Source organism: Tupaia chinensis, unplaced genomic scaffold, assembly GCF_000334495.1.
Source record: "Tupaia chinensis unplaced genomic scaffold, TupChi_1.0 Scaffold143836_1, whole genome shotgun sequence".
Taxonomy (NCBI): Eukaryota; Metazoa; Chordata; class Mammalia; order Scandentia; family Tupaiidae; genus Tupaia; species Tupaia belangeri.
The window spans coordinates 2,035,312-2,054,386 of NW_006203686.1; the positions used below are offsets into that span (position 1 = coordinate 2,035,312).

Sequence of the window (19,075 nt, forward strand, 5' to 3'; positions counted from 1 at the left end):
TATCTAACCTTCCTATATCTTCTTGGTCTTTAACGCTCTCTCTCCACCAACCAGACTCTTGCCCATCCTGTTGAACTCAGTTCTGCATTTTAAAAGTCTCCCCTAAGTACCACAGTAGATACAACTTCTCTATTAACTAAGTACCATGTTCACCTTTCTCCATGAGAACACACCATGCTCACTGTATCGTGATTTTTATACTTTCATGTTTGTGCATGTGTGTGTTTTCCACTCAGGCGGTGATCTCATGAGAATAAGAACTTTTACTCAGGCTAGTGACTTCTCCAGGGTCTGGCATGTACCAGGCAGCTCATAAGAACAGGTTGATCATATCAGTTGCTTTAAAGGGGGTAGAATTCTATGTGCACTTTTTCATTGGTGGTGGCATCCCACAGTGTAACTTCTCTAGCTAGAACTGAAACAAATCCTGGTTCCATGTAATAGATACTATGCATTCAGTGTTCAGCTAATGTCAAATGCCATTTATAAAGAACATCAAGGTCCTTTTGAGAAGGATGACCTACAGAGCCAATGCACAGCTCTCTCACTGTCTCAGCGCACCACACTGCCTCCCTACAGACAAGAGAAAGCCACTTTGTAAACAATTCTGCATAAATTCCATGGAAGAGTTGATCTGCCTCAAACTCTGGGCCCTGATTACCAAGGTTTCTACCGGACTGACCAGAGAATATTCAGAGCTGGCGAATGTGATCTAAAGTTCTTTGAATGGGAAAGTAGTCGCTTTCAATAAAAATTATGCTCCAAAAGTGAGGTTGAAAGCAGCAATAGCCTATTGAGAGCTTTAATAAGTTTCTTTAGCAAATGCAGCTTTCAACTCCTTGTGGAAAGAACAAGTAAATCTGGTTATGACCACCTACTAATTGTTTAGATAGAGTTTCCCCTGGGGAGCCTGTATTTAAACGTAATTAAAACTGAATATTGAAAGGAGTAATGAAATAAAAATGCCTTATATCAGACATACACTTCAAATTCATACGGGGCAGAATCTAGTTACTAACTATATCAAACGGTTGACACTTGGGACAAATTTCTCTAATTTGAACTAATGGTTAGCACCTGCTTTTGTTATAAGAAACAATTAAAGCAGGGAGGAAGAAGGCAGCATAGCTCTTGGAAACTGAAGAGCAAAAATGTGATTCTTGCCTCAACTTTGAATTATTAAATCCAGGCTAATAAACCTCAGACAAGTAGAATATCTATAACAATTACAAAACAATTGAATAAGAGATACCATTGAGAGATGACATATGGATGGTCTGGAAGAATTAGGAAGAATAAACTGGAGGAATCAATATGATTTTTCTTTGTACCTTGTAGTTGCTATATTAACATTTACTAGTCAGTTTAAAGAGTTGTTGCTTGTGTTAATACTCAGACAGCCTAAGGTTTTTCCTGAGTTAGATACAACTTCCAACTAAGTATCCTGATGCCTTATAAGTGTGCTTTTCACACCTTTTACTGCTTTATCTTCCTTGTTCCTGGGGATCTGGAAATGGTCAGATTGGAGAATCTATAGGAGTCGATCAGTCTCCTATTTCCAATGACTTGGGAAAGGAATAGATTTCATTAGAGGGCTTTTTGGGCAGAGTTTCTTTGGAAGGCTCATCCCACTCAGGGGAGTAGTGGCCTAGGCTCTGGCCACTTGCAGTGCCTTTCCCAGGTACCATTCCACCCTGCTTCAAGTCTCTGAGCTCTGCTTGTCTTCTTCCTTAATAACTAAACCTTCACTTTGTGTTAATTTCCTCTACCTCTTAGAACTGAATTTTGAAAATTTCTAGATTCTTGGTCCTTTGCCACTCTGATGTGGCCTTGGGCCAGTCCCACCTTTGTCTCAATTCATCGAGGACTTTATTCTCCTGGTCCTAAAGGTAAAGGGCAACTTAAAGAAAAAAAAAAAATTCCTGCATCATGTAAGTTAGCCCAGTTGTCCAAGGAGGTCAGGAAGATTTTCCTTACGAGAGTTCAGTCTTAGAGGCCATTTCTTCCCAGAAGCTTCCTCTCTAGGAAAAGAAAATTTCTCCTCTACTTTGTAATCCTAAGTCCCCAGAGATAGTCTTGGACACTTATTCCAGCTCCTCAAGGGGGCTTGGATTCTTCTCTCTGCTCTGCAAACTGTATTGAATGCATAGTCATAGTCCTGAGATACGGCTTGCTGAATGCCCCGGGATATCAGGCTTTCTGGAAGAAAAGTCTTGATTGACATTCTGAGTTCTGTACAAAAGCATAAACTCTCAGCACTCCCTGGTACGCATGGGGAGATGCCATATACTTCCCTGCTTTTGTGTTGATCACAAGATCTAGTTCCAGGCATTTTAAATAATCAAGAGATGATCTATAGTCAAGACTTTGACCTTGGAAGGACCTGCCTTACCAAAAGCCAAAAGAAGGGAAAGAAAGTAGGTCTAAAAGCTTTTTTATCCTGCCTGATCTTTGTGGAAAATAGAACCAACAATGTAAAGGTTTGTTTATCCTTTTTTCTTTTTTTTTTAATAATCATTTATTTTATTTAATTAATTTATTTATTTTTAAAAATTTGATCAGAGAGAGAGACACAGAGAGAGACAAAATGAGAAAGCAAGCCACCAGGTTTGGGACTCGAACAATGGTCAGCCACATGGAAGTGTCCAGCGCCTCAACCATCACACCACCTGCTGGTCCCCTATTCACTCTTTTTGATATCTGTGAATTAGTATCAATCAACTGGAGACCATTTTATTATTTTTTAATTAGTTTATTTATTATGTAAAATTGTTGTTATTACTGTTTTTAATTTGCTGCAGGGCACATGAGAGAGACAGAGAGAAAGGAAAATGAGAAAGCAAGCTGCCAGGTTTGGGACTCAAACCACAGTCGGGCTTGTGGGAGTCCAGTACCTTAACTACTATGCCCCAACTATTGGCTCCCAACTGGTGATCATCTTCAATGTGTGGTCTGTTTTTGAGAAAATGTGGGCAATAGCAAGAAACCTTTGTTTTTCTGATACTATTTTGCTTCCATTTGAGCTTTAGAAGTTAAAATGAGAAACAACAGTTACCCAAACAGTAGTGAGTCTTCTGATCCATAACTGCCATTAGATTAATTTTTATTTTTTATGTTAATTAATTAAATTTTTATCTTATTATTTTTTTCATTGCCAAAGGGCCTATGCTCTAGCCAGAGAGAGACAGAGATAAATAGAGACAGAGAAAGAGGGAGAAAGCCTCTTCCAGGCAGGTATGGTCACACCGCATCGCTCCTCCATTTTTCTGTTCTGTCAGGATTTGGTCTCCTCCACACACCCATGTGCCTGGTGTGTTTTCCAAGCCCCTGAGGCTGTGACTTAAGCTGTAGTCACTCATGTAGAATCTGACTCCCTTACCCACCAGGCTACGGGGTTGGCCCTTCTTAACTTTCTTTTAGCAGTAATTTATAGATTGTCTTTAAAAACATTTTAGTCCTAACTAATTTATAATTTTTGACTTCCTTAAAAATGTAGAAATGTTTTTATAATTTTTTTTAAACTTTTCACTGCTGGTATTTAAACACAATTGATATTTTATAGACTTTATATTTCCAGGCTTTGCTAAATTAGTTTATTAATTCTATTAGGTCTTTTTGTAGATTCTGTGGGATTTTCACAGAGATAATCATGCCATCTACAAATAGGGACAATTTTATACTTCTTCTTTTATAATCTTTATCCTTTCTTTCTTTTTTCTTTTTTTGACTTTTTACATTGCCTAAAATACCTAGTTCAATTTTGAATAGAAATAATAAGGATATAAACATCTTCACTAAGTCACTTATCTTTACTAAGTTCCCCCCACAATTAAGTATGATACTAGCCATAAGTGTTTTGTAGATATCCTTTTCAAGTTAAGGAATTTTCTTTTTCTTCCTAGTTTTCATCATGACTATGGTTGTGCGAAGTGATTTTACCACTTCTATTAAGACAACCTCTTTTTCTTTTCCTTTTGCAGTTTGTTAATATGGTCAGTTACATTGATTGATATTTGAATGCCGTATCAACCTTGCATTTCTTTTTTTTTATTATTTTTTGAGAAATTTTTGTTACATGGCATGTACACTCTCCAGAGAAATAGAAAGAGAGAGAGAGAGAAAGTGAGAAATCACAACTCCCTTCTCACTCCCTCTACTGCTATCCCTTCTCCATTCTCCTCTTAGGATTTGGGGCATACATACATCCACAAGAGTTTCAAGCCTCCCTGTTTGGGATTCACACCACAGTTGACCATGTCGGAGTCCAGCACCTTAACCACTATGCTGGCTGCTGGACCCCAACCTTACGTTTCTGGAATGAAACCCACTCATTCATTTTGCATTTTCTTTTATAAATATTGCTGTGTTTTATTTGCAAATATTTTAGAGGGTATTTTTGTTTTTGTTTTCCCATTCATGCTCAAATGGAGTATTTGTCATGAATTTTTTTTCATACAGTTTTGTCAGGTGTTGGTATTGGGATTGGACTGGCCATATAAAAAGAGTTTGGAAATGTATGGAAATATTCCATCCTCTTTTATTTTCTGATAGAGCCTATATAAGAGTGATTTGTTTCTTTAAATGTTTGTAACATCTGGTGAAACAATCTGGTCCTGGAGGTGTTCATTAGTTTCTTCGTGGATTACAAATTCAGTTTGTTTTATAGAGTTGTTTATACATTCAATTTCTTCTTGGGTCAGTTTTGATAGGTTAAGGTTTTCACGGAACTTATTTATCTCATCTATTATTGAATCAATTGGTACATTATTTGTAATATTCTCTTACTATTATTTTCATCTTTAGGATCAGTCATTATATCTCCTTCTTACATTTAATCAATTATTATTAACTTTTCCAAAGAAGTGGTTCCATATTTTCTAATTATTTTCTCTAGGTTGCTTAGTTTAATATTTCTTAAGCTGAATTTTATCTCAGCTCTGATAAGTTTATGAAAATGCTTCTCCAGCAGAGAAGGTCTATGTCAAACCATGAAATCATTTTTAATATGCAGTCTATAAATACTACTCTACAAAAAATGTTATAATTAACAGAATACTGTATCTTCATGTCATCGTGATTACACATTAAGATGTTTTCTGCCAGTATTTCCAGTTCCAACCTTAGTGATGTAATTTCAACGCTATCTAAAGATGACTGAAATAGGTTTTAGCTAAATTCATTTTTCTGAAGAGGACACTTCTTAAGAGCAGGTGTTCTCTCTGGTGACACTGGTAAGTAATCCCACCTGTCACACTGCACAGTATAAATCATAGCACTACAAATCTATTAACTTATGATTTATATCTGGCCTGCCTTATAAAAACAAAAATGAAACAGTGCTTTAGACTGAATGATTTAATGCACATTGAATGGATCTACCATCTCTGAGTCCAGCTAGTTCCTTCTGAGACTGTGTTATTTTCAGGGAGAAAATTGGCTCTAAATTGAGAAAGTATTAACTCTTTCAGACGATGGAATGACAGGTCCATCATCTAAATAGCTTCCTAGAGACCCGACATACTGTCTACATTTCTCAGGTGCTCATCTTACTGGCTGTAGTGACTTATGCAAGGAGGAGACTGGATCTTGCCTTGGGTTGGGCTCTCATTATTTAAAAAAAAGAAAAAGAAAAAGAAAAAAAAGCCTAGCTTTTTATTGCATCATATCTTCTCCAAAGGCAGCAGTAAACCTGTATTAATTTTAGATTTCACTGGAAAGAGCAACAGCATTTGCCATGGTTTCACAGCAACCTGTGGTAATTATCAGAGTGCTTATCTAATTTCCCAAGAAGAGTGGCCCCTTGACATGGACACTCACATTAAAGGCTACCCAATCCTCAGCCGCATACATTGTCTGTATCTTTGTAGAATTCGTAGGCCTTACTTGCTATGTTACTGAACAGTTATGTAAAAAGAGGATATTAAATAATTTTCAATATGAGTTTATTAAATATTTTCCAAACTTTCATTAAAATTAAATAGATATAAGTTTTTATATTGTCTTCTTCATGTTAATATTATGTATAAACTTCAATTGCCAGCCTCCAGAAGTATTTGCTGATGACATTTAGAAAGGTGCAGGTCAAATTTCATTAGTGCTCTGTTGAATCGCTTTGGGGCATAGGTTGATTTTTTTCCACCTCACACTACTTTTTAAATAGGTAACAATCTTGTCTATTTCACTTTTCTTTCAGTTGTAGGATGTGGCCATTTCAGTAGACAGAAGGGGTAGGAATAGAGCAAAGGTAGAAGTGCATTTTGGAAAGGATTTTGGATTTAGAAACAGTTTGAATTCTCACTTCACCATTCCCTTGTGGTTGGCTAGAGTGGGGACTTAAATCCTGAGGGCAGTGATGTATGTCAAAAGAATGTCAGTGGGGCACTCATATATCTGATGAAAGTTGAAGTCAAGATACTGTGTAGCTCAGGTTTTTCCCTGGTGTATTCAGGCGTTTGGTGAACTCAAGAGAAATGCAACACAGTTTCTGGTCAGAGAACCTGCAGTCCATGGACAACAGGGAGGTAACCAGCTCTGGGATCCAAGTGAGAGAAAAAGAAGCAGCATTAAACAGAAGGCTAAACAGTGGATTGGAGAGGCCCAGAAAGAAGGATCCTGCATAGGAGATGATGGGTACTATGGTTTGGATAATGGTTTGTCCCTCTGGAAGCTTGGTCCTCAGTGTCATGGCTTTAGCAGACACTTTAAAAGGCAGAGTCTAATGGAAAGGCACCATCCAGTCAGCTGGGAGCATGGAAAGGACAAACAGAGGAAGCAGAAAAAGTCTATTTCCTCTTCCTCTCTCTCCTGCACACACCTTTCTTTGCTTTTGTCAACCATGTTGTCAACTTTACATCTTTGGACTTCCCAGCCACCAGAATCATGAGCCAAATAAACCTCTGCTCTTTGAAATCACCTAGTCTCAGATATTTCTGTTAGCAACACTTTAACAGACTAAGACAAAAGACATGGGCTCTTCAGAAGTGAATTAAAGCAAGATGTGGATGGATGAGCAAGATCATCAGGAGAGAAAAAGAGGGTGTCACATGTCAGGAAGGGATGTACTTACGTCACAGAGAGACCAAGGGACCAGTGGGAGAATAAAAAGAGTCAGATGAAGCCACTTTGCTCTCTCCCTCATTTCCTCACAATCTCCCTTCATTCCCTTCTTTTATGCTTCCGCGGCAATTTTGTGCCAGGCACTGAGGGTATGTGTTGAGACACACATTTAACCCTCTTTGATGGAGCTAAGAGGGGCAGCTCTCTTTTCATTAGGAACACAGACATCAATAAGCAGAGAATGATGCCACTGCAAGTCCAGCTATGGAATGGAAACCTCTTTCAGTGGAGCAGAGGATAGTCAGAGCTTTTGCCAGGAGAGTTTCTGTAGCACTACAAAGCAGGGTATATACTGATTAATTGTTTTCAGAGCTCAGTAAAATGATTTCAGTCTAGTGTAAACATGAAGAGTTTAAACCTTGGAGTCAGACTGCCTGAGCTTATATCTCAGCTCTTGTTCTGACAATAGGTGTAACCTTGAACAAGTTGTTTAACATTCCTCCACCTCAGTTTAGTTATCTGTAAAATGAGATAATAATAATTCTCTCATGAAAGTTGTCGTGGGGATTAAATGAGCTAATACATGTAACCTCTTAGAAAAATGCCTGATATGTATTAGCCTCACATAAAAATAGAATATTCTTTTTAAATGACCTTTTCTTGTGTACTAAATTAGGGAGAATTTCGAACTTCCAAAAGATAGGCCAGTTGGCCCACTCTTGCTAGAAGCATCAAATATTGCCCAAAGAAATAAAACCATAACAATTACATAGAGTCAATCTGATTATTATATTACTTTCCTTCCCTAGCTTGGGAAGAAAATTAAATGAAAATACATGCATGCATATATGTATATGTGTGTGTGTATATATATATATGTGTCTATATACATGTGTGTATACACACACACACACACATATATATATAGAATATATATATATGCATTATATATATATATATATATATATATGTATATATATATATATAGAGAGAGAGAGAGAGAGAGAGAAGTTTGTTTGACCATTTAAAGAATTTGGTCAAGTTTCAGAAATATCTTACTAACTTAAAACAAGGGTTAGAATACCATAGAGTAGAGAGAGAAGCCCCAAGACACTCGTCTTCTACTTTGTCTAAGCTCATGGTCCTTCAGCACAGCTCCCCATGACAGAATGCACTAGGTAATGCACCTGCCCAGGCAAGGATGCTGCTGAGCGCTTTCTACTGTGAAAAGCAGAGGTATGTTTCCTAGGGAGAGAATCAGAGCAATCCGCCTTCCCACGCAGGATGGTAGGAATAAGACAGAGTGGTATGCAGTGGGCAAAAAAATGACCTAGATGGTGGCAGTGTTCAAAGAGAAATCCCCATGTTCATAATCAGATTTAATAATTTGGGTTCCAATAATGGTTTGTCCTCACTAGCTCTTCAGTGAAATAATACTAATTTAGAAGTTGACGAGTAGATGGAGAGCATCTATTAACTTTCAAACACATTTGCATATGTGCATTAGCCGAGTGTTATTAAACCAAAAATTTTCAGAGTGCTTATCACAGATTTTGTAGTTTATCCTTCTTTAAAAATAAGCTTTCAATATCCCAAAGTACTTCTTATTTCCAAAATGAAAAATTATTTCTATCCTTTCCAGTGTACTGTGATTGAGTTGTTAATTCTCATCACTTCCTATTATATATATTTTTCTCTTTCTTTCTCTTTCTCTCTCTCTTTCTCTTTCTCTTCTTTCTTTTTTTTTCTTTCTTCCTTTGTTTCTTTCTTTTCTTTTTTGCTATAGGGCATGTGTGCTCACCAGAGAGAGAGAGAAAAGGAAAGTGACAAATCTTCCCCAGAGGTATAGCCATTCTGCAATCCCTTCTCCTCCTTTCTCCTGTTAGGACTTTGGGCACGCACACACACATGTCTGGCATGTTTTTAAAATTATGTCTGGAAGCTCGGAAAAAGCAACTTCAAAAATATGCTTGAAATACAGAATTGATTTATTTGTAATGATGGCATATTGTCAACTAGTGATTCATTCAGAATTGTAATTATTCAGAGTTATTCTTCATTTAGAATTGTAAAAGCAAGAACCAAGTTTCAATAAATGAATCTTCACATTAAATTGAATAGGAATATCTTTCTTACCAAATTTCACCAAACTTTTTAATTTGTTTCTGGTTTTTAAAAGAAAAACAAAATAAATGACTTTACAGAATGAACTATCTCAAGTATATGTTGGTATTTAATCTTTAGCAAATGTAGAATTTAATAGTATCCATGAATCAGCAGGGTCAAATGCACATTTTAAATATTACATGTAAAGTAGTAAATATTTATTTATGTGTCTATATGTGTGTGAAAGAGAGAAGGAGAGACAGAGAGACAGACAATGAGAGAGAGAGAAGTTAGGGTAATGATAAGTTGACTCTGGTGGTACATAGATTCAGACTTAAGGTAAGTAAAGAAGATAATTTGAGATTCATCCAATGAACACAGATTGCTTAAGCTTATTTTTTAAAAGGTATTTAAAACCATCTATTAATTCTTTGATAAGCCGGTTGTTTTGACAGGCAGAGCCTGTCCATACAGTGAAATCACACAAGTTGGGATTGTTTATTGGCAAGCCATGTATCAATTCTGCTTTTGCTTCTGTCTCAAAAACACTTGACACAAAAGTGAGAATATGACGAATTGATCCTCTCAAGTCGGTAGACCCCTTAGAGGATTTTTGATCATTTGTATTGTAAATCATCTCAAATGGTGATACTTAGGGCATCACGTTGTTTTCCCTATTAAGTAGCATGTGTGGAGACAGTTCATGAGTTTCAAAGATACTGTCTGTGTACAAATTCTAAATCTTGACATAAATGTTTTATGGATTACACATCAAACAATAAAAAGTCAGTAGTATTCAAGTGTATGAATGAACCAATAACAAATACAGTTTCGTAGTTTCTTTGTGTTTATTCTAGTGTGTTATATGAAATGAATTTTTTCATTGGTGGCTCTTATATAACTTACTTGTTTTCTAAATTTTTCTACAAAGGCAAGAGACAATCACCTTTTTTGTAGTAGACCCTAATGTGTTAAGAGCAAAATAAACTACCAGATAGAAGAGGCCTCACCATGTATGGTTGGAGCGTATTTAATTTCATGCATGCATGAAAGATTAATCATGCAATCTCATGTACTAAATGTTCTTTAGCCATCCACACTTAGTACTATTATCCAGGGTAAAACTAGATTAAACTTGCACGATGGTGAAAATAATGATCTTAAGGCAATTCATTCATCTTTATCTACTTGTCTATTTTTCATAACATGGATCAAATGGAAAAATTCATTTTGGGGATGATCAGATTGCAAAGGGTCTAACATTGTGAAGAGAAACATGGGGCTGAAAATGTTTCCTGTTTTCTGTTTATTATACACAGCACCTTTTCCTCACATGCCTCTGTTTCTCTTTTAGTGGCAGAGCATTTCTATAACACTGGTTGAGAAAGTTCAGATGATTGCTGTGATCCTAGGATCCCTCTTCTTAATAGCAAGTGTGACTTGGCTTCTCTGGTCAGCCTTCAGTCCCTATGCAGTGTGGCAGAGGAAGGACATCCTTTTTCAAATCTGCTATGGAATGTATGGTTTTATGGATCTAGTGTGCATAGGTAAGACCATGATGTTAAACACTAATGAACTGTCAGTAATCCATTTCTTTCAGCCATTATGTGTTTACCAGTTGGATGGCATGTTTATTGTTCTCCCATTAATTGTTTGTGGGGAGGTGGGGAAGGCTGTCACAGTTGGGTCACTTTACAAAAGCACAGCATCTATATTCCCAAGTAGTTTGAAAAAAATAACAGGATACTATACATTTAAGTGACATATTTTGCAAGTCAAAGAAAAGAAGAGGGATTGAAGAAATTATCTGGGGTGATAAGAACTGTCATTTATTTCTAAAGGATAAGAGCAATTCAGTTCCACTCTACACAGCTGGGGAAGCACTGACTGATGCAAAAAGGCAGACTAGACATCTTACATCATGTGGTGGCTCCAATTTCCTGAGGGCGTAAAGGGCTCCTGGGAGGGTTAGGGACTTGGGGACATTTTCCTTGCTGGCCTGGGATGCTTTGTTTCACTTAATAAATTGGTAGTTTAGAAGAGAAAAATTATCAATTATTTTAGCTATGTAGAATAGGGCCTGCAGAAGGTTACATATGTGTTTCACTTCACAGCTCCATTTTTTCCCTAATTCCATGAGACAATGGAAGCTGATGCATACAGTGTGTGCTGTGTGTTGTGTGTGAAGGGGGCGTGGGGGGTTCCACTGGAATACCAGAGGCATAGGGGATTGTGGGAAATGGCTGGAAAGGAAACATCATGATATTAGAATTTCCCTGCTCTGATGTGGTTTATGGCCTCGTGGGATATACAAAGAGCTGAAGGAGGTAGCCATGATTTAAAACTGCGGTTCAAAGTGAACCTTGTGGACCATTGGCAGCATCAAGATCTGCATCACTATTTATAAATGCACAATTTGAGGACCCACCTCAGACCTACTAAATTATAAACTCCAGGGGTAGGGCCTGGGCATCTGTTTTGGCAAGCCCTCCAAGGTACTGCTCCAGGATGAAACTTAAGAACCACCCATTCCAGGGAATATATGCGAAGCTTAGCATCGAAGGACTTGGTTTTTCATCCTGGCTTCTGTTTGGGCAGGTCAGCCTTCTCTCTCCACACTCTTGTTTTCTCATACTATATGCACGAGAATAATAATCTATACCTTGCAAGTATAAATAAAGGAAGTAATGACTATAAAATAATTATGTTATAGGTAGAAGTTGTGGTTTAAGCATATTTAATTAGAAAGATATAAATAACTTTAAGATTACTTAAATGAATGCCAGTACTTACTAGAGTTTTAATTTAACTAGCAACTTTAATATCCTCGGGTATTTTTATTCTAAGAGAACTCTATAAATGTTAAAAATATGATCACCATGACTTTTCCTATATTTTTCTTTTCTTTCTTCCTTTGTCTCTAATACAAGATTAATGAGAATAAAAATGGTCAAATGTCAGGCTAGAAAGAAAAAAAGAAAGAAGAGAAATGTCATGAATGATAGGTAAATGGAGTATATGTTGCCTAAATAATTGGGTTAATCTTGTATATGAACACTTTTCATTAAATGTGATAATGTGTATGTAAGCAATAGGAAACTCTAAATCTCTATTCTAATATAATTCCTAGGGCATTACTCTAAATGAAAGAGAGTCACAAAAATGTTCTATAAATCAAATTCCTCAACAAACTTACAGATAACATTTGTTTTTTCCAACATGAATGCTATGATATGTGGTATTCCATTGATAATAAAAGGGGAAGTGCAAAATAAATGAACTGTTAGGTTTCTAATTCAACCGGCAGAGAAGAAAAGTCCAGCTGACTTTTGTTGATGTGATTATCACATTGACAAGCAAAATACGTTTCCTGGTGAGGAAATCGTTCTCTTAAATTTCTAAATTAGCATTTAGTGCTGAGTTATTATAGCTCATGCTTTGATTGCTAATGTTAGCATTTTAATCAAGATTATTAGAATTCTGTTTTTAAGAGAACAGACATGAGCTGATAATCTTACAGTACAATATGACATATTTGGGCTTCTCTTCTAAAATTTGAGCATTTGCCCACTTTACAGTCAAGTTTCGTAAAAACTAAAATAGTTGCCATTTTTTTGGAGACACTTTGTAGAGTGGATTTTTAGCTGAGTTTTAAATATTGACCATACTTTTTATTGTCTTTTGGCTCATCAAAATCAGATCTTATCATTCAATAATTTATTTGCATATTTTGAAAAATATTAAAGAATTTAGATTGAATGTTGCTTATTTCACTTGGCAATCTCATTAATTACTCTACTCTGGTCCAGAGAATATGTTATTTTTTTTCCCTAAGAAATTGGGAAACTATTATAGCAAAGAAAGCAAAATACACGTAGGCCACCAATAACCAACTTGGATGATAGCCAGTAATAGCTCCTGCTAACATTTCCAATTAATTCAAATGTCTGCTAATTAAATGTAGACAGTAACAAAGATCACATTGATTATACTTTAAATACTCCTGACTTGAAGACTTAGAGTATGAGTTAGGGTGGAAGGCAGGTTTACAACGTTGGGTTCAATTTGCTCAGCTCAGTTAAATAAATATTTATTGGGAATTCTCAAGACTCATGCTAGATGCTAGGAATACAAACGAGTCAGTCGTTTTCCTGCCCCCAAGGAGCTTAGCGCCTTCAGGGAAGAACAGCCAGATAGATAAGAAATTAGACTACAGTGGGGGGTATGCAGTGATGAGAGTATGCATGGGAAATGGGAGGTGGGCAGTGCAGGGAGTAATTATTGCTGTGGTGCTGTACACAGGGAGGGGAAAGTTTCAGGCAGATCTCACAGGGATGTGACATCCAAGCAGGCTGACAGATGAAGAGATACTTGGCAAATGGGAAGATGGCCTCCTCCTTACTGTTGAAGGATGTGAGATTGGCTCTCCATTCAGAGCACTTAGAAATACTTGGAAACATTCCCCCATTTCTGTCTGTCCAAGAGTTTCAAATTTGATTACACCTAAGTGAGAAGAGACAGATTGGCAGCTTCATAAAAGTTATTTTAGAAAATAATTCTGGAAATCCATAGAAGACGATTCCAGAATTCGAAAACATTATAGTCCAGCCAGTATACAAAAAATTTAGGAAGAGCTTGGGTTGTTAAATGAATTTAAATATTTATGCAACATTTATGTACTTGGGGGAAATTTGTTTACTTATTTCTAGACACAGTGACTTTTTCTGCTTTCATTCATATTTAATTAATAAATTTTCTTCTTTCCCAAGATTTAATTTTTTTTTTTTTTGCTATTAATGGTTTGAATTCTCCCAAGGTTCTTGGTCTTATTGTATAATAGTTGAATTATCCCGATCAGAGTTGTTCAATAGAACATCCTGCTATGATGAAATGTTCCACATCTGTGCAGTTCAATACCAGGACTCTAGCTCAGTTTGGCTATTGAGCAGTTATTTAAAATGTAGCTAGTGAGAATGAGAACTTAACTTTTAAAGTTAATTTTACTTAATTAGAAAACGACATGTGGTTAAAGATGATCACGTTAGACGAAAACAGATTCTAAACAACGGCCTTGTACATGTGTGCACAGGTTCAATGCACAGCTTCCACCTTGTCTATATAAGTGCGTTGTATTTCCTAAATGATAAAGAGGCTATTCCAAAAGAGACGGATAAAGTGAAAATGACTTCGGGAGGTTTAAGAGGAGAATGTGCCATGAGGTGTTCAGAGAGCCACAAAGGACAGACATGTTTGACAAATGACATTTTTAAGATGACTTCTGTGGGTCAAGTGTAAATTTTATTTTCAATCTACATGTATTATATAATCCACATCAGTTTCAAAGAAATTGTCGAGAGACATGTATATATTATGTTTGGGGAACTCTTTTAAGTACTTAAATGGGTTGCATTCAGACTAAGATCATCAACCAAGAAAACGAACATGAAGAATTTAAATCACAGAGATGTCGTAGCCAGTGGCAGTAATTCAGGGAGAAGTAAAAGCCAAAGCAGGTTAGCAAGATTTATACCGTGAACAAAAGAAGATTAGCGAACCCCAAAATGAAGAGCAAATGCATGGCAGAACGTATTGGATAGAGGATTTGGTTCTTCCTCCCACACTCTTTGCACATTGATTAGATAGAAAACTATCACTTCCATTGATCATGTGATTCAAAGGAAGGTTGTGTCATAAGAGGAATACGTTTGTTAATGCCTAGAAGTTTGAGAGGCTCATGAAGGCCACATGAGGATAGGGCCATTTGGTTAACTTTCATCTAAAAAGTGAACAGTTAGCAGCCATTTTAGTAGCTGGTAGAACCAGATCAGGTGGGTAGACTTTCTTGTTATAGAAGCCACACTCTTTACATTTAGTGGTATTCCCAGAATAGAGATAGCAAATGCCTTGTGTTTAAAGTAATCTACACTGCAAGTAAATCGCAAATCCAGGTCCAAAAAAGGTTTTGATCTTCCCTGAAATTATGAGAAGGAATTGGTTGTGGTTACAAAATTTAAAAGCATGAATTAATTTAGTTGTTCTTTGCATTTTTATAAATTATCCACATAATATCTGTATTTACACTGTCACGCATCACTTAATGTCAGGGCTATGTTCTGAGAAATGTCTCGTTACGTGATTTCATCACTGAGTGAACATTGTAGAATGTACTTACATAAACCTAAGTAACAGAGTGTGCTTTGCACCTAACCTATATGGGGTCACCTAGCCACTTCTTAGGATACCAACTTTGTGTATTCGAAATGTTTATAAGCAGGCACAATGGTATGTAAAGTGTTTATACACATGTCTTCATATTTGTGTTTATAATTGTGAAATCTATACGGTTAGGGAAAGCAAAAACTTCAGTTATAGTTCTCTTTATCTTTTTCAAAGAATTATTTTATTGAACTTTATTTATTTATCTTAATTTGACTGGAAAGGGACAGAGTGAGAGAGAGAGAGGGAAAGTGAGAAAGCAAGCCACCAGGTCTGGGACTCAAACCACAGTCGGTCATGTGGGAGTCCAGCGTCTTTAACCACAATGCCACCTGCCAGCCCCCAGTTACAGTTATCCTTTTGCTATGCTATTCTCTGTAGAAATGTATCCTCCTAACATTTTGATATTCATTCAGTCTACTTCTTTAAGTTTACATTTATATAGATTTGCAGATACTTAGAGATTTTTTCATGTAAGTGGGATAATACTATGTTCGTTGTTGAACAAATCATCTTTATCATTTAGCAATAATTATACAGAACTCTTTTCTCTGTTAGGGCAATTAGACAAGGGTTTATTTAACCTTTTGTCTGTGTATGGATCTTTGGTGTTTACCATGGAAAAAGGTGTCTTTATCCATGAATATTCCTAGAGGTAAGATTCTGAGAAGTGGAAAGTCTGGGTTGGGTAATAAGCATATGTTTAAAATACTTTTTTAAAGTTTATTTATCTTATATGAGAGAGAGGGAAGAGACCTTTGACTGGTCTTGTCACACGTCAATCCTCCACTAAATTTTCAGTCAGCCAGCATCACAAGGTATATCCAGCATGACCAGGTCAAGCTGGATCTGAACCCTGGGCCTTCCTCCAGTATTGTGCAGTGACACCCTACTGCCTGAGCAACCATGGCTGGGCCCACGTGTTAAATTTTGATAAGTCCTTTTCAAGTGCCTCTATAAATGTTTTTACCAGTTTATACTCTCCCAGAGAAATGAGAGTTTCTGTTTTCTTACACCTTGCCAGCTATGGATAGCGTTACTTTTTGACACTGTAATTAGTGGTTTTGACTATATTAACAACATTCTAGTGCTTTTCTTAAAATCAGTTATTTAACCACTGAAGTGGGGGCAATTTTATCTAAGGAAATCCGAATGGTCACATGGGCTGTGTTAACATGCAGTTTGTCCTGCCCGACGTCTTCTGGGATTCCAGGAATGTGATGTGCAGGGACACTGACTGGACCTGCTCTGTAAACACTCCCAGCTATCCCATCTGAGGAGAAAACCCAGAAGGAGTGACTAACACCAGAGGCCACTCCCTCTCAAAAACCCTGCAATGTCCAGCACATTTAGAGCTCTGGGGTCAGTTTCTTCTGTTAGACTTTTCATACCAAAGGACTTTCACTTCTTAATCTGTTTCTCTTTAGTGTAGAAAATGCTTGCTAAAATCACCTTTAAAAAATTGCTTCCTGGGACTAGCAGTTGGTATAATGGCTATGCTGCTGGACTCCCATGTAGTCAGCCGCAGTTCGAGTCCTGGATCCGGTGGCTTAAACTCATGCCAGGTGCATGTGTGTGCGTGCCCAAGATCCCAAGAGGATAATGGAGGAGAAGGGATTGTGGCGTGGCTATCCCCCTGGGGGGGTGATGTCTCGCTTTCTGTCTCTCTGTCTTCCTGGCGAGTGAGTGCACACACCCTATAGCAAAACCTCTCCCCCCCCCCAAAAAAAAAAGAAAAGAAAATTACTTCCTTATGTCATTAGGCTTTGTGGCTAAAGTACTGATTCTGTCATTACTTGTTCTTGTATTATTTTATTTCTCAAAGTAAAACACAGATATGCAGAATGGAGGAGCTCCAGACATGCGCTGACACACTCCCCAGGAACTTATGTATTTCTCAAAGCTCTTTTGAAATATAATAAAGTATAATATGATCATTTAGGCTGTCTTTCTTTGAAAGCTACAGAGATTAAGGAATTTTCTAAAATAACTTGAGGTATCCTAGAATAAAAATCATGTTAGCTTGTTTTCTTCTTACTGTACTAGTCAATACTAAAAACACTGAAAAAAGTTCTCTTTCTGCAGAAATTTAATGCTGTCTAACATAAACTTATTTTCCTATGTTTTGAATCAAAATCTTTAACTTATATCAATTTTTATAATTATTATAGCCCTTTCAAAATCCATTTTCTTTTTTTAAAGAATTATTTATCTTTATTTATTTATTTTCATTTGACCAGAGAGGGACAGAGTGAGAGAGAGAAAGTGAGAAAGCAAGCCACCATGTCTAGGACTTGAACCATAGTCTGCCATGTGGGAGTTCAGCACCCTTAACCACCACATCACCTGCTGACTCCCCCAAAATCCATTTTTTTATAGTTGATAATACATCTAGGTAAAGCTACTTGGGCACACACACAAAAAAAACAATTAAGAGTTACAAGTTGGTCGTATGTTCACATTTCATTATCGAAATTCAGAATAAGAAATTAACATAACACATTCCTACAGTCTTAGATTGGCTATATTATACATATATTTATATTATAAAATGCCAGAATATTTCTCTCTTGTTTTTGATATTATTTCTCTTTGCTGTTTCTTTTTTTCTGGGTAGAGCAGCTAAAGGTAATACATGATTTAACATTGTGAAAACTTAAACTATATGTTTTTTAATTCAGTGATACAATACAAGTAAAGGTAAAGACTTAACCAGGAGTTTCAACATAATAAATATTTATTGCCACAAATAGGTTCCTAATCTTGAGAATGACTTGTCTACTTAGTGCCAGGGTTGTTGCCTCCTAAAACAGTGCTTTTGGGTTATCTTCATTCCCGTTGCTTCTTTCCACTAGTATAAAGCAATTAGCACAAGCAAAGCATAATTGGGAAGTAAGTCTGCAAAGGAAAAAAAATTAAATGCATCCTAAGCAAAACACAAATGACTTTTAGACTATCTCCTTTAGAAAATTTTCCATGCTCTCTGGTATCTCTCAACATGATTTAGAAGTTGACAATATTTCTTGAAGTATTTTTAAATATAAAACATATTGATGGGAAGAAACAGAAAGAAATTAGCATTGGAAATTGAAATATGACATAATTTTGAGTAGGAAAAAAAATGAGTTTTCTCAAGACCACAGGAGAGCCTCAAGTTCATTGCCACACAGGGCCATCAACCAGAAATAGGTGTGCTTGAAAAAGCAGCTGTTGTCAGGATTTGTGAAATGTGCAGCCCTTGGGTCTTTGTGGATAGATAGCATTTTTTAAGCTGTAAAATATTTATGGATAAATGTAAAATTTACCAAACTGTTGCAAGTGAAGAATGAAAAATTACTAACAAAACACTCAGCATGTTCACACTACTTGTTGGGGCCTGTGCAGACACTGTTCAGGACAGAGATGGGGGTGGCTGAGCAGAGTAAGCTCTGTCCCAGGACAGCCAGATGGTGTGACATGAGTCATCTCCACACTGGAGGTATTTCCTGGATGGGAAGTGGAGACCACAGCTACCACCAACCACCACTCCACACCTTCTTAGGGCCACACAGCAGCACAGTCCCCTCCCTCTACTCAAAGTTGTCAGCAATTTTGACCAAAAAGACTTTGCATATATGTAAAGTAGACTGTTTTCTCCCTAATCTGGAATCTGAGACTGGGGTCACTGAGGGAAAACAGAGCTTTGAGAGTCAGTAGG

At 36.8% G+C, this 19,075-nt stretch overlaps 1 protein-coding gene across 1 annotated transcript in view; it reads left to right on the forward strand.

Annotated features, from left to right (window-relative positions):
* MARCHF11 (membrane associated ring-CH-type finger 11) overlaps positions 1–19,075 on the forward strand; it is a 125,728-nt gene that overhangs the window by 90,389 nt on the left and 16,264 nt on the right. The window contains exon 3 of the mRNA XM_027767023.1: positions 10,517–10,709. Coding sequence (XP_027622824.1) covers positions 10,517–10,709 — 193 coding nt within the window. The remainder of the gene's footprint in view (positions 1–10,516; positions 10,710–19,075) is intronic.